Below are 15,304 nucleotides of genomic sequence, written 5' to 3' on the forward strand. Positions count from 1 at the left end.
CCCTGGCGCAATACGGAGAGGCACTGGTCTGTATGATGCCACGCTTCAGGAGATCGTCGGTGATCGTCCTCATTTGTTTCCGTTCCTCCAGAGCAAAACGTCTCGGGGCATACGCAAATACCGAGGTGTCGCGCATGTTCACCCGTACAGCATAATTATCGTCTACAGGTACGATTTTTCTATTATGTATACTAAGTAATAAATCACGTAACCTCTGCTTTGTTTTGAAATCGAAATCAATCTTATTCTCCTCGATTATTTGTTTAAGCTCTGTTTCTCCTTCATCAACGCACAAAGGAAGGAACGAAAACAGATTGATTGTTTGTTCTACATCTTTCGCCGCTGGGTCATATACCAATGTAAGTTTATTTGTTTTTAAAAATTCGCGTCCTAATATAATATTCCCTTGAAAGGACCCGCTGTCGAGAACATGTAAATATATACAAAATTTTTTGTCGCGCAATAACTCTATATTTAATTTTAACGGCACGATTCCTAAAATTTCTAATTTCTGATTAGACAAGTTTCTTAGGCTTGTCTCGACTTTAATTAAACTATTTCCCTCCGGATCTATCAGTTTTTTGTACACACTCGCTTTTATAAATGATACGGGACTGCCCGTGTCTATTATTGCTAATAAACTTTCTTTACTGTTTTCCAGTCTAACTCGGACAAAAGGGTTGTCTACTACGAGACGAGAGCACTCGTCCACCGTCGCGACCTCGCCGCTTTCCTCCGGTTCGGCTGTTACGTTCGCCGCCGCTACTGCCGGAGAATTGAACGTCCTAGTCGCCGGTCTGTTCTCTTTTTTCTTGAGCGCCGGGCAATCGAACCTCCGGTGCCCGCGCTCCTTACAATAGAAACAAATTTGTTCTGACTTACAGTCTCGATGACCATGCCCTTTTTTCCCACAGTTCCTGCAGGAGGCATCCTTCGGTTTGGATGACTGGTGCTGAGCGGCTGTGGACTTCCGGTCGCCCTCCGATGTTCCCTGCGTGATGACGCGCATCCTCTCCAAGAAGGTGTCCACGGTGTCGGCAGTCAGCGACAGCGCCGTGGCCCTCAACGAAATTTGTTGGATGCCGCTCACCAATAGTTGGATTCGGTCCGCCTCCGGAAGCTCCACCCGATGCATTAGAGACAGCTTCTCTATAGCATACTCATCGAATGTCTCCTTGCCTGGTAACCATTTCCTCGCCTCTAATTTCTGCATGATTCTGTAGAAAGGAATCTTTCTTTCAAAAATCTTAACCATTTCTGTTTTTAGCCCGATCCATGACGACGGCCACGTCTCCCTGGACATCGAACCATCGACGAGCGGACTTCACCAGCTTGCTTGATGCTGCAAGCAGTGTCGCACCGTCCGTCGCTCCGTGAACTTGAGCCACCTTGTCCACTCTTCTGATCCAGGCGTGGACATTGTCATCCTCTGAGCCGGCAAACTCAAGGATTTGGTGCGCCAGCGCCTGCACCGCGGGACCCGTCGACCATGTCTCATGCGACCGTCGGCTTACCTCATCTGTCGGCGTTGAGCGCGACGATGCCTGATTGGACGACGTCCTCGACGGTCCAGGTTGGCCCCGATTGTTGCCCTGCTCTCGCTGCTCCACCAGGAGCTGCAGTACTTGGCCTAGCTGCTGTTGCTGCATCACCATGAGCGTCTGCTGTTGCTGCTGCATTGACTGCAGCATCTGCCGCATGACCTCCGTCGCTCCGGCTGCCTCTGCCTGCTGTGGGACCGCCTTCGTCGTTTTCGCTGCGGCTCCCGTCGCCGTAGACCTCGAGGCTGACAGCTGCAGCATCTCCTCCACCGGGCCATGTTTCTCCAAATGATTCATTATCGAATCCACTAATGCAGCCCAGTTGCCGCTGGCTGATATGCCGTACTTGGCCGCCTCCGCTCTCAACTCGTCCGGAGTCAGCTTCTCAAGACTGGCACGATCCATCCCGCCCTTCGCTCGTGTTCGAACCATACACCCGAATGTACCGGAATGATCGTCCAGTTTCCAATAAACTATATTTTACCCGATTTATCGTGTCTTAATTTATTTCGCAATTCACCTTTTCCAAATCGGCGCAATCCTGTGGTGAATCCCACTTCTGAGATGTAAAAGTCTGCGTTTCTATTTTCAAATGACTCGAGAGTTAGGCGTTAGTCTCTTTCCTTTGAATCCTCGTCTGGAAACTTCTCGAATGTTCTCTGTATCTCGAGTAACCGATGTTTAAGACTAAATTTTAAAGGCGAATTGGATGCCACAGGAGCCCGTACGCACTGCAAAATGTTCTCGCCAGGATTGGAGCGTTGTTAGGTGAAATTCAACGGACACTGATTTTAAGAATAAAGATTTAATAAAGATCGGAATGCTTCTACAATTTGATACTTCTCGAAAGTACTCTCATGCGCACGATTTAATAATACGTCTGCTCGTTCGCACTTCTCAAAGGAGAGTCGTTCTCCTCGACTTCAAATCTAACGGCCTACGGCCCGCGGTCGCGCTCGCATGCGCGCGCATATCTTTTGGCCACCCTATACGCTACGGTGGCAGCACCGTACGAGTGTCGGAAACGACGCTAACGCCGGACATTGCGTATCGCGGCAATTATTTACGCGCCGCTTACAGTATCAATAAGTGCTCCTGTAGAGGAATATCTGGTTAGTTCCGCTAGTTACGTGCTGTCTCTGGGGTCCCTAGATGGTGCCTGATTGGTCGCGTGATTAAGACTAACAAGTAAAGCTACCCAACTTTCACTCACCGATTTCTTTGTAACTTTTTATACATATACTACATTGAAAAATATTTGACACGTATTTTTTTATATCGGCCCAAACTGATGTTTAGACATTTAAAAAAAATTTTTAAGTTTAAGACCAAATTACCAAAAAAACAGGTCGAGTCGGAGTAAAAAAATAATATCTCTGCTTCTGCTTAATATTTTTTGATGCGGTAAACAGTTTTCGAAAGGTAATTAACTATTCTTTCTAATGAAAATTAACAATTTATTATTCCGTATTTCTGAATTAGAGGTATTTTGGATCAAAGATGAAATTTAATAGAACACCCGTTTTCTGAGCCTCGCTATTTATTCCAAGATAGGGTGGTCAATGGTTTATATTTTTTGTTTAAAGCTAGATCCATTACCTACAATCCAATGCTTACAGAATGCAAAAATTCCAAACCGTTTACCCACAAGCGCAATTTCAGTGAAGCCATAATCCTTTTTTCCCCCGAAAGCGGATCTTTGTACCTAAATGTATTGAACACTTCTTCCAAGCACAAGCAGAGAAAACAAACCGAATTGATGAAAAATAGCAGGTAAATCTTTATTTCTTACGTAAGCAACAGCGCTTAAAAATAATTTATTTTTTAACGATTAATTCTTATCCAACTATTTTTGAGATCGCTCTTTTCAAAGCCGTGATTAAATACCGATATTACCGATAAGACACAGCTATCTACCTATCCACAGCTGTCATTCATCAACACAAGCCTTCATTCGCCAATCAGAGTCATTTGCTAGTTCTCATTCTCACTAACTCACTACCACAATAAACAAAATACCGATTATTGGGGATTTACCAATTTTTTGTGACGCGATTCTGTGGCTACTTTGGTTAAAATGCTATTTTTACTTTGATACCAGTTTTATGCTATACACACTATAATACTAGATTCAAATTCTCCAAATTCACTCTACAGAATTTCACTATAATTTACTTCAATATCTGTTGGAATTTTATTATTAACGTATCCTTTTTAACATAATGTCGCTGAATCCCAGAAACGTTATTAGTCTGTTGAAGCAGAGTTTTGACTGTCCAGAATATGAAGTGCAATCAGCTTTGAATGTTTACACTACAATGATACGAGTGTGTATCCAGTTGCAAAAATGGTTGATGAAGAAATTGATTATAGTTCTGAAGATTACAAGCCCAACAGCAAGAGACCTAAAATGTGTTCCGATATTGACATCGAATATAAAAAAAGAGCCGTTGAATTTTGGCGCTCGGGAAAGGGAGGGTGTAGAAGTTTCAAAGTAGTTCAACACAAATTTAAAAAGATACCAAGTATTAAATATTTATATAATTGGGAGCATCATATAGATGAGGGCGGAACACGAAATGAAAAGTTATTAAAAATTTCTGAATTTGTATTAGAAGATTTTAACAATGCTTTGGATAAATCAGTTGCTGTACATGATTTGGATCTGAAAAGGTGGGCTTTAAAGGCACGAGTGAGAGTCAATTTAGATATTCAACAGTTCACTGCTTCGAGAAGATGGATTCATAATTTTAAATTAAAACACGGAATTGTCTCTAGAAAAATTAATAAGTTTGTCACTCAAAAGCAAATAGAGAACAAAAAAGAATTAGTACAAAGCTCCAGTGAATATGTTTCGAAAGTTAGATCAGAAATTAAGAACATCGGAGTCGAAAATGTTTATAATTCTGATCAATCAGGTTTTAATTTAGAGTCACACGCAGGTCGTACTTTATCGTTTAGAGGTACATTAAAAGTTGAATCTCTCGCACAATCTCTTAACTCCTTAACTCATAGCTACACGATTCAGCCAATTATTTCGGCAAGTGGAGAGTTAAAGTCCCCCTTAATGATAGTTTTGCAGGAGTCGAAAGGTAAGTTTGGTCCACTGGTTGAAAAAACTATTTACAAAGCACCAAATATTGTGACATTTGCTTCAAAATCCGGGAAAATGACTTCAGAACTTTCTACAAGCTGGTACAGAGATGTATTCCTGCCAAGCGCTAAAGAAAATTCTTTACTTCTTTTGGATTCTTGGACAGGACAAAAAGATACAATATTTGATACCATTGAGAAAGGACAGAAGAAAGTTAAAATCTTAACCATTCCACCCGGAGCAACTGGATTTATACAGCCACTTGACGTTTACACTTTTAGACCGTGGAAAAACTTTTTGAAACAATTTTCTGATCTGATTATTTTATACAACTACGACGTCAGCTTACATTTAAGGAACAACATTTTGAAAATCCAATCACTGATTCACAACCAATTCTCCTCGCCAAGATTTGTAAATCTCTTTAAATATGCTTGGTGGAAGAGTGGCTACATTGAAGAGAAGCCAGAAAAATGCCAAACACCCGTCGAGTACTGCTTAAAGGGCTGTGGTACCATTTGTGACGTTTGCGAAGATACCGCAATAATTAAATGTGCTTGGTGCACTAAATCTATGTGCATGGAGCACTTTTTTGCGGTTTCCTTGAAAAGCACCCCCCACTACTGTGAACAATACATAATTTAGATTAATTTCAGAATAAACCACAACAAAATATCAAATTAAATTTAAAAAAAGAAGACAAACGAAAAAGTGAAAAGAATGAAACAATTAAAAAAAAAATAAAAAAAAAAAAAAATAAAAAAAAAAATAAAAATAAAAAAAAACAAAGAAAAAAGAAGCAAAAGGGAATAGGTCCTCGCCACCTCCACGTTGGTTATTCCCGGGTTCGGCAAAGAGCGAGTGAGCTCTCCCTTTTTCGGGGGAAAAAAGGATTATGGCTTCACTGAAATTGCGCTTGTGGGTAAACGGTTTGGAATTTTTGCATTCTGTAAGCATTGGATTGTAGGTAATGGATCTAGCTTTAAACAAAAAATATAAACCATTGACCACCCTATCTTGGAATAAATAGCGAGGCTCAGAAAACGGGTGTTCTATTAAATTTCATCTTTGATCCAAAATACCTCTAATTCAGAAATACGGAATAATAAATTGTTAATTTTCATTAGAAAGAATAGTTAATTACCTTTCGAAAACTGTTTACCGCATCAAAAAATATTAAGCAGAAGCAGAGATATTATTTTTTTACTCCGACTCGACCTGTTTTTTTGGTAATTTGGTCTTAAACTTAAAAATTTTTTTTAAATGTCTAAACATCAGTTTGGGCCGATATAAAAAAATACGTGTCAAATATTTTTCAATGTAGTATATGTATAAAAAGTTACAAAGAAATCGGTGAGTGAAAGTTGGGTAGCTTTACTTGTAAGTACAGATGTTTGGTTCCTAGGCGGAGGACCCCAGATCTGGTGATTTTAGCTATTAATACTAAAAAAAGTCAGATTAGAGCAATTAATAAGATATAATGATTGTTAATAGTCTTATTCCTATGAGAATATGAATTGCGTGCAATAATTATACTGAAATAAAAAATTTAAACTAGACGGGACGTCACATCAGATAAGAACCAAGTTGAAAATCGAACAAATGAGTGAGACAAAGACCAACGATCCATCGCTCTGGCTTTGTCACCAACGATGAACGTCTCGCGAACTCGTGCGGCGGCACGGGATTTCGTCTTTCACGCGTAGCGTTCCGCGGAATTCGGAACATACAAAATTATATGATGTTAATAAATAAATAAATAAATAAATTACCTGATCTAACAGATTTGTTTTAATTGTTATATATATATATATATATATATATATAAATATATATATAGATATACAGGGTGATTCAAAACAACCGTTTGTCCTTAAAATGTCGTATTCCTGACTCGATTCTAAGACGATTTTTCCTTTGCCAAAATTTTATCCAAAGCTTAGTTTTCAAAATATAAAAAGAAATAGTTAGCGAATTACAGCACGAGTACGGGCGGTAATCAGGAGCGGCGCAACACATTATCCGACGCGGGCGATTACGTGGGCGCTCAAAGCGATCAGCTGTTTGTTACACGCGGCGTGTGTGTGTGTGTGTGTGTGTGTGTACGCGCATACACACACACACACTCTCTCACTCTGTCTCTCTCTCTCTCTCATTGATTCTTACCTTGCAGAGATGTTTGATGTCCTTTGACGAATAATTGTTGCCTGACTGGATACAATCCGATATTGACACACTGTGACACACTGCATAATGAAATAATTTTTTTTTTTAATAAATTCTATTGACTCTTTGACTCACGCACTTGATTAAAAATTATTGTAATAATTAACTGATTACAAATTACAACACATAATCACAATCTGAGAGAATTTTCTCTTAGAAATTGCCCTGAAAATTGTTGTAATCGTAGGACAATATTGTATGGAAAAAATTTTATTAGAATTTTTCTAATTATAATATTTATCACATTAAAATTAATAATATCTATTAAAATAAAATATAAAATATGTTTGATTAATTTTACTATACAGTTCAGTAAAATTAATCAAATATTTCATATTTCATATTTTATTGTGATAGATATTATTATTTTTAATGTGATAAATATTAATCAGAGAAATTCTAATAAAATTCTTTCCATACCATATTCTCTCACGATTACTATAACTTTTAGGGTAAATTCTAAAAGAAAATTCTCTCAGTGTTTTGATTAATTATTAAAAATTACTTGTAAAAACGCGCGCGGGCGCGCACAGCACACGTTACTCGATGCGGACGGCAATAGTTTACACGGCAAGGACGCGACAATCATAATCACAATTTGTGAGAATTTTCTCTTAGAATTTACTCTGAAAATTATGGTAATCGTAGGACAATATGGTACGGAAAGATTTTTATTAGAATTTTTCTGACTATTATTTATCATATTAAAAATCCTAAAAAAATCATAAAAATGAAAAGGTCAGGCCATGTTCAAAAGAAGGTACTCAAAAATTTAAACCTTTAAAAATTTAAACGATCTAATAATAAATTATCACGAAAAGTAACTGATATGTTATTCAAGGTGCCAGTTTAAAGTGAACATACGTAAAGTGTATATTATCTAAATTTAGTAATAATATATTACCATGAAAAGTAACTGTGATATTTTATTCAAGGTGCAAGTTCAAAGTGTGAACATACGTAAAGTGTATATTATCTAAATTTAGTAATAATATATTACCATGAAAAGTAACTGTGATATTTTATTCAAGGTGCAAGTTCACATTGAACATACATACATATAAGTAAAACTGATTACAATTTGATTCTAGAAAATAAGTGCGATATGTTATTCTTAGTGCACAAAATATAATAGTCGTTTATAGAGATTTGATTTGAAATTCATACTAGCCCGTACAATGAAAAATAATTGCTCGTAATTCCAGAGTACCAATTTGTTAATGACTCAGAAAAATAACATGGCGGCTTGCTCTCAAAAAACTATGATGTTTCTCGATGTCCATTTAGAAATAATGTTGAAGCTCTTACAGAATAATTACTACAACATTTGAAGTACGAAAAGTATTACATTAGAAGAAGATTAGATTCGAATAAGGATTCAACGTATTTTTAAAAGCTCTACACACAACGAAGTGAATATACAAAACTATATACAAATACCTTTTTCTTCTGTGTTTCTGAAGAAAATTGTAAGTCAAATGAAACCTTGCTATTCAAAACCTATTCTTCATGATCGCAAGACACTATTTTCTATTTAAAAGACGTCTGCTAAAATTTTAATAAATAGATATTATTTATGATAGAAATGAAGAATTTGTGCTTTACAGTATATGGATAGTACATGGTTATTTCAAACACTGAACCGATGCATACAACAAAACTTTTCTCTGTCTGTTCAATAAATTACTGATAATGTTAAATCTCAATCACATATGCCACCTTACCTAGGTTAATAATGGTCATTAACGGGAAATTTTACTAAAAAAAGATTGGAGATTTTTAATTTATACAATTTTCACAACTTTTATTTCAATTATTTATTCTATCCATCGAAAGTTTTTTGAGAGTAGGCCGCCATGTTATTTTTCTGAGTCATTAACAAATTGGTACTCTGGAATTACGAGCAATTATTTTTCATTGTACGGGCTAGTATGAATTTCAAATCAAATCTCTATAAACGACTATTATATTTTGTGCACTAAGAATAACATATCGCACTTATTTTCTAGAATCAAATTGTAATCAGTTTTACTTATATGTATGTATGTTCAATGTGAACTTGCACCTTGAATAAAATATCACAGTTACTTTTCATGGTAATATATTATTACTAAATTTAGATAATATACACTTTACGTATGTTCACACTTTGAACTTGCACCTTGAATAAAATATCACAGTTACTTTTCATGGTAATATATTATTACTAAATTTAGATAATATACACTTTACGTATGTTCACTTTAAACTGGCACCTTGAATAACATATCAGTTACTTTTCGTGATAATTTATTATTAGATCGTTTAAATTTTTAAAGGTTTAAATTTTTGAGTACCTTCTTTTGAACATGGCCTGACCTTTTCATTTTTATGATTTTTTTAGGATATCAGTTACTTTTTAAAGTACAAATATATAGAGCAGCTTTCTAGTAATTCAATTATCACAAATATATGTATTTTCGATTCTTATCACATAACTTTGTATAAGTAACAATTTATGCAATACAGTTCAAAATAATTGAAATATACAATATATGGTATATATGTTATGTACATATATAAAATATATAATTATATTATAGTATACATATATATTTTATTTAATCATATATGTAAATGTTTGTATAATTGTAATAACTTTTAACGATACATTGCACATTTATTTCAATTGCAACAGAATGAATTTATATTCTTGTATGAATATTGAAAATAAAGAATGGGCCCCTTCATCGCCCATTCTCGTGAGAACGCAACCATATATTTTTCTTCGTCTCTCCGATTTTAACACGACATACATATTTCTGTCTGATAATTTTTTTCTTGATGATACTTTTTGAAATGTCATGAAGCCTAGGTCAAATAAGAAACTTATTGCACTCGTTTTAATGCAGCGCTTACAGCAGCTTTTATAAAGCGCCAGAGCAGCCTATATTTTATTTTAGCGCTTACGGCAACTTTTATACAGCACTAGAACAGTTGATGTTTTAATGTAGCGTTTACGGCAGCCTTTATACAGCGCCAGAGCAGCCGATGTTTTATTTCGGCGCTTACGGCAGCCTTTATACAGCGCCATTATTTAATCTGTTCTAAGAACAATATGTATGCCCCTTGTGCTCCTTTGGGCCATTTTTTCTTGAACACTTCCATATCATTAGAGTAATACCATTCCGATTTTGTGTCAGCTCTCAACATACACGTGTAGTGACCACGATTTATTTCTTCACCTTCGTGAAATATAGCGCTTATTACCTTGTACTTTTTTTTATTAATCGTGATATTACTCGTCGGCACGGCGGTAATCCGATTGTTGATAATTTTTTTAGAAGCACCGTTTACAAAAGTATATAAATTGAGCTGTATTACTACGACGGATAAAGTTGATTCGATTACGATTTTCTTTTTCAACACGGTACTCTTACATTCGTTACAATTGCCGTTTATCGTTTCCCATTTAGAAAATTCTACATTAATCAAACTTTGTAGAGTGACACCTTTTTTCCTTTTTAATGTCGAATGTATAAGTAATATTAACAAACTACTGCTTTCCAGCTTAGTTACATTGTAATTACATTTGACATTCGAGCAACATGTTACGTGCTTTAATTCGAGTTCTAATACATCATTGATGTCGGAATACGTCGACATTAGAGCCGTAAAAAATTCCGAAACATCTTGTTGTGTTCGTTCTTCGAAGCGTTTTCCGACAGATCTTCTAACCGCTTGAATGTTGCAATATTTAGGTTCACCATACGCGCAGATGGCATCAGTCAATGCATTCGATGCTTTATTTTTTAGTATTTGTTGCCTAATACGTACGCAATGAAACGCACATTGTAATATTACATTAGCGTAACACGAAACAGCATCGTTATTGCAAAGGCCATATATTTTCCACGTAACTATACTTTCTGGTTCCTCACAATCATAATTCTGCACATCATCAATGATATTAGGGATAGCCCATCGACGATCGTACATTTTTACAACCTTTTTCTCGGACGGATTGATTTGTGGCAGTTCAGATTTGAATATAGATCTCAGTCGATTATATTCTACAATGGCTCTCGAGTTTGCTTTAACTGATGCTGGATTGAAATTTATCAAATGGCCTTCCAATTTACTTACTCGTGACAAACCTACATAGGCTTGACCATCACTGAATACAGTCGTTCCTAAATCCATCATTGCATTGTTACATGTAATTCCTTGACTTTTGTGTATAGTTATTCCATAACTGAGAGACAATGGAAATTGTTTCCGATGTACCACTAATTTGTGGAATACTTCAAATTTAATATCTACTTTCGTTATTGCGATTTCTTTGTTATCCGAAATAATTATTTTGATGGAATCAATACGATTGCCGTCAGCAGAGCGATTAACTGCAACTACATTGCCTATCGTTCCATTGACAAGTCCCAAAGTTACGTCAATGTTTCGTCGAATCATCACTTTAGCGCCAATTTTAATCGCTATTACTCTTTCAATGCCAGCTGTTTCAGACACTTTATCATTTTTGTCTTCTAAAATTTTATGCACCTTTTTTTTCATTGCTGGAGCACAGTCGACATCATCTTCTGCTATCAGTAGAATTTCATCGCTGTCGATTTTATCGAGTATTGCTGTGTTCAAAACCTTGCACAAATAACACGTGGGCAATAAACAAATTGTATCAATCGGTAATTGATTCATATAAGTGCAAAGTTCATTCAATCTTTCGTCGCAACTACTTTCTTTAAAATTGATTTTTCTAGACTGAAGAACATTGATGTCAGAATCCGTTACTAAACCTATTCGTATTCTAGAAAGTATATCACGATATGTATTGTCGCATCTTTGTCGCATATTAATCAAAAGTTCGTCGTATTCGAACAATCTCCACAAATCACATCCACCCATGGTACCTAAATACTTCTGAATCTCTGATCGAGACATTTTAACAAACGAAAATTGTCCTTTTACAGGAGGAAGCTGCAACAAGTCCCCAAACAGGAGAATGTGTTTTCTGCCAAAGAAACCATCATCTGTATCTGTCGTATCAAAGATCGTATCTAGGTTTTTATGATTTTTTGGAGATAGGGTGAGAGAGGACGAATGAGGGTAAAAGAAGACGAGATAGGCGAAAGAGGGTGAAAGAGGACGAAAGAAGGTGAGAGAGGGTGAGAGAGAATGAAAGAGAGTGAGAGAGGACAAAGGAGAGTGAAAGAGGACGAAAGAGGGTGAGAGAGGTCGAAAGAGGGTGAGAGAGAATGAAAGAGAGTGAGAGAGGACAAAGGAGAGTGAAAGAGGACGAAAGAGGGTAAGAGAGGGCGAAAGAGGGTGAGAAAGAATGAAAGAGGGTTAGAGAGGACGAAAGAGGGTGAGAGGTAATGAAAGAGGGTGAAAGAGGGTGAGAGGGAATGAAAGAGGGTAAGAGAAAATGAAAGAGGGTGAAAAAGGACGAAAGAGGGTGAAAAGAGGGCGAAAGAGGACGAAAGAGGGTGAAAGAGGGTGAGAGAGGACGAAAGAGGGTGAGGTAGGACGAAAGAGGGTGAAAGAGGACGAAAGAGGGTGAGAAGATGAAAGAGGGTGAAAGAGGACGAAAGAGAGTGAAAGAGGACGAAAGGGGGGTGAGAGGGAATGAAAGAGGGTGAAAGAGGATGAGAGAGAATGAAAGAGGGTGAGAGAGGACGAAAGAGGGTGAAAGAGGCGAAAGATGGTGATGAAGAGGACGAAAGAGGGGTGAAAAAGGACGAAAGAGGACAAAAGAGGCGAAAGATGGTGAAAGAGGACGAAAGAGGGTGAAAGAGGACGAAAAGAAGGTGAAATAGGGTGAAAGAGGACAACAGAGGGTGAGAGAGAACGAAAAAACTGAAAAAATAGGACGAAAGAGGGTGAGTTAGGGCGAAAGAGAGGTGGGAGTGGGGGTGGGGGTGGGGGTGGGGGTGGGAGTGGGGGTGGGGGTGGGGGGACGGGATGTGGAAGGAAAAGGGGTGGGTGGAAGTTGAGGGAGGTGCGAGTGAAAGGTGAGAAGAGATTTATATATATATTATATATATATAATCCTGATGACGTCAGCGGACGCGGACAGAGAAGAAGAAGAAGAAGAAGAAAACGACGTTACTTCATTTTTCATGAAAAACGTCACTTTTTGACCGCTTGTATCTCCAGAACGGCTTGACCGATTTTATTCCTTCTTGGCTCAAATTACTCGTGGCGATGCCGCCTTTCAGGTTATATTACGTGCAATTCAAAATTTTTTATATTTTAGTAGTTCTACACCCCCAAAAGATGGACTTTAATGGTGCAGGATAAGAGACTTGTAGTGTCTTTTTTAAATTCTTTTAGGGTTTGAACATGGCCGGAGACACTACCGCGTCTCCTGATAATATCTATCACAATAAAATATGAAATATGAAATATTTGATTAATTTTACTAAACTGTATAGTAAAATTAATCAAACATATTTTATATTTTATTTTAATAGATATTATTAATTTTAATGTGATAAATATTATAATTAGAGGAATTCTAATAAAATTTTTTCCATACAATATTGTCCTACGATTACAATTTTTAGAGCAAATTCTAAGAGAAAATTCTCTCAGATTGTGATTATGTGTTGTAATTTGTAATCAGTTATTTATTACAATAATTTTTAATCAAGTGCGTGAGTCAAAGTGTCAATAGAATTTATTACAAAAAAAATTATTTTATTATGCAGTGTGTCACAGTGTGTCAATATCGGATTGTATCCAATCAGGCAACAATTATTCGTCAAAGGACATTAAACATCTCTACAAGGTAAGAATCAGTGAGAGAGAGAGAGAGAGAGAGAGAGAAAGAGAAAGAGAGAGTGAGAAAGAGTGTGTGTGTATGCGCGTACACACACACACACACACACACGCCGCGTGTAACAAACAGCTGATCGCTTTGAGCGCCCACATAATCGCCCGCGTCGGATAATGTGTTGCGCCGCTTCTGATTACCGCCCGTACTCGTGCTGTAATTCGCTAACTATTTCTTTTTATATTTTGAAAACTAAGCTTCGGATAAAATTTTGGCAAAGGAAAAATCGTCTTAGAATCGAGTCAGGAATACGACATTTTAAGGACAAACGGTTGTTTTGAATCACCCTGTAGATTTATTTAGAAGAGTAGCACGTAGGGACTCCTTTCGAGAACAGCTCTACTCAGGGAGGTGAACGCCTTTACCTTATGCAAGTTCCAGATTCTCTCAGACCCGGAGGGTAGAAATCTGTCAGGGTCTAGTCACAGGCTAGTCTAGATCACAGGCTACTCAGAGCCAAAATAGTCATTAACACTAGACTCGAGAGGAAAAAGCTGACCAATAGAAAAATCCGCCCAGCGATGGAAGAACTGAAACGGAAAAAGAGAGAATTCCAGGGGATGATCAGGCATAAAATAGAACCAACGGAAGTAATGCGGGAGACGGAGTTAAATGCACTATCAACCAGAATCGCCGACAGCATCCAAGTGGCCACTAAAAAGCTGTGCACGGAGAGAAAACGAGTGAAAAGGATAAGCTCTCAGACCAATGACCTTATCGAACAGAGGAAGCGCACAAGTAGAGATTTTTGGGAATACGCGAGACTGAATAAGGAAATCAAAAAACATATCAGGAAGATATAAGAACGCATAACAACCAGCTAATCCAAGAAACGATAGAGGACAATATGAACATGAAAGTCATGAGATCTAAGATGTCCGGAGAAAAGGTGAAAATTAGCAAGATAAAGAACGAACATGGGGATATTGTAACCGAGAAACAGGACATTGTGGAAGTGATCCAGGACTTCTATTCGCATCTGTACAGATCATCCGTCAGGATCAAGACCTGAACACGTCGGAGCGCATCAAAAGCCGGGAATCATGAATGTGGGATCAGAGGAAAAGCCGGAAATAGAATTAGATAAAATGAAGGAGGCCTTGAGACAAATGAAGAATAAAAAAGCTCCCGGAGAAGACCAAATAACTATCGAAATGTTGAAGATGGGAGGAGAGGCTCTGGAGAAAGCGGTGCTAATACTTCTCAACAAGTGTCTTCAAGAGGGACGAATTCCAGATGCGTGGCAGAACGTGGAAGTCGTACTACTGTATAAAAAAGGCGACTGCTCAAATGTTGAGAACTATCGATCCATAAGCTTGCTTTCGTCCCTGTATAAGCTTCTGACAAAGATCTTAACGAACCGCTTAACAAATAAGCTTGATTTCTACCAACCAGTCGAGCAAGCAGGTTTCAGAAAAAGCTACAATACGATCGACCATCTACAGGTAATAAACACATTGATGGAGAAGTGCACTGATTGTAAGTATAACATCCCGCTCCACCTTGTCTTTGTGGATTATCACAAGGCATTCGATTCAATCGAAACCTGGGCGGTACTGGCTGCTATGGACAGAGCAAGGATAGACTCTAGATACTCGAATCTCATAAAATACA

At 37.4% G+C, this 15,304-nt stretch overlaps 1 protein-coding gene across 1 annotated transcript; it reads left to right on the forward strand.

Annotated features, from left to right (window-relative positions):
- Nucleotides 1-3,888: 3,888 nt before the first annotated feature.
- LOC146725037 (uncharacterized) lies at nt 3,889-5,280 on the forward strand. Its single transcript, XM_085485135.1, has one exon. The coding sequence runs from the start codon at nt 3,889-3,891 to the stop codon at nt 5,278-5,280; it is 1,392 nt and encodes a 463-aa protein (XP_085341261.1).
- The last annotated feature ends 10,024 nt before the right edge of the window (nt 5,281-15,304 follow it).

Source organism: Nylanderia fulva, unplaced genomic scaffold (assembly GCF_048542155.1).
Source record: "Nylanderia fulva isolate GAGA-0341 unplaced genomic scaffold, ASM4854215v1 Scaffold107, whole genome shotgun sequence".
In the NCBI taxonomy this organism is placed as follows: domain Eukaryota; kingdom Metazoa; phylum Arthropoda; class Insecta; order Hymenoptera; family Formicidae; genus Nylanderia; species Nylanderia fulva.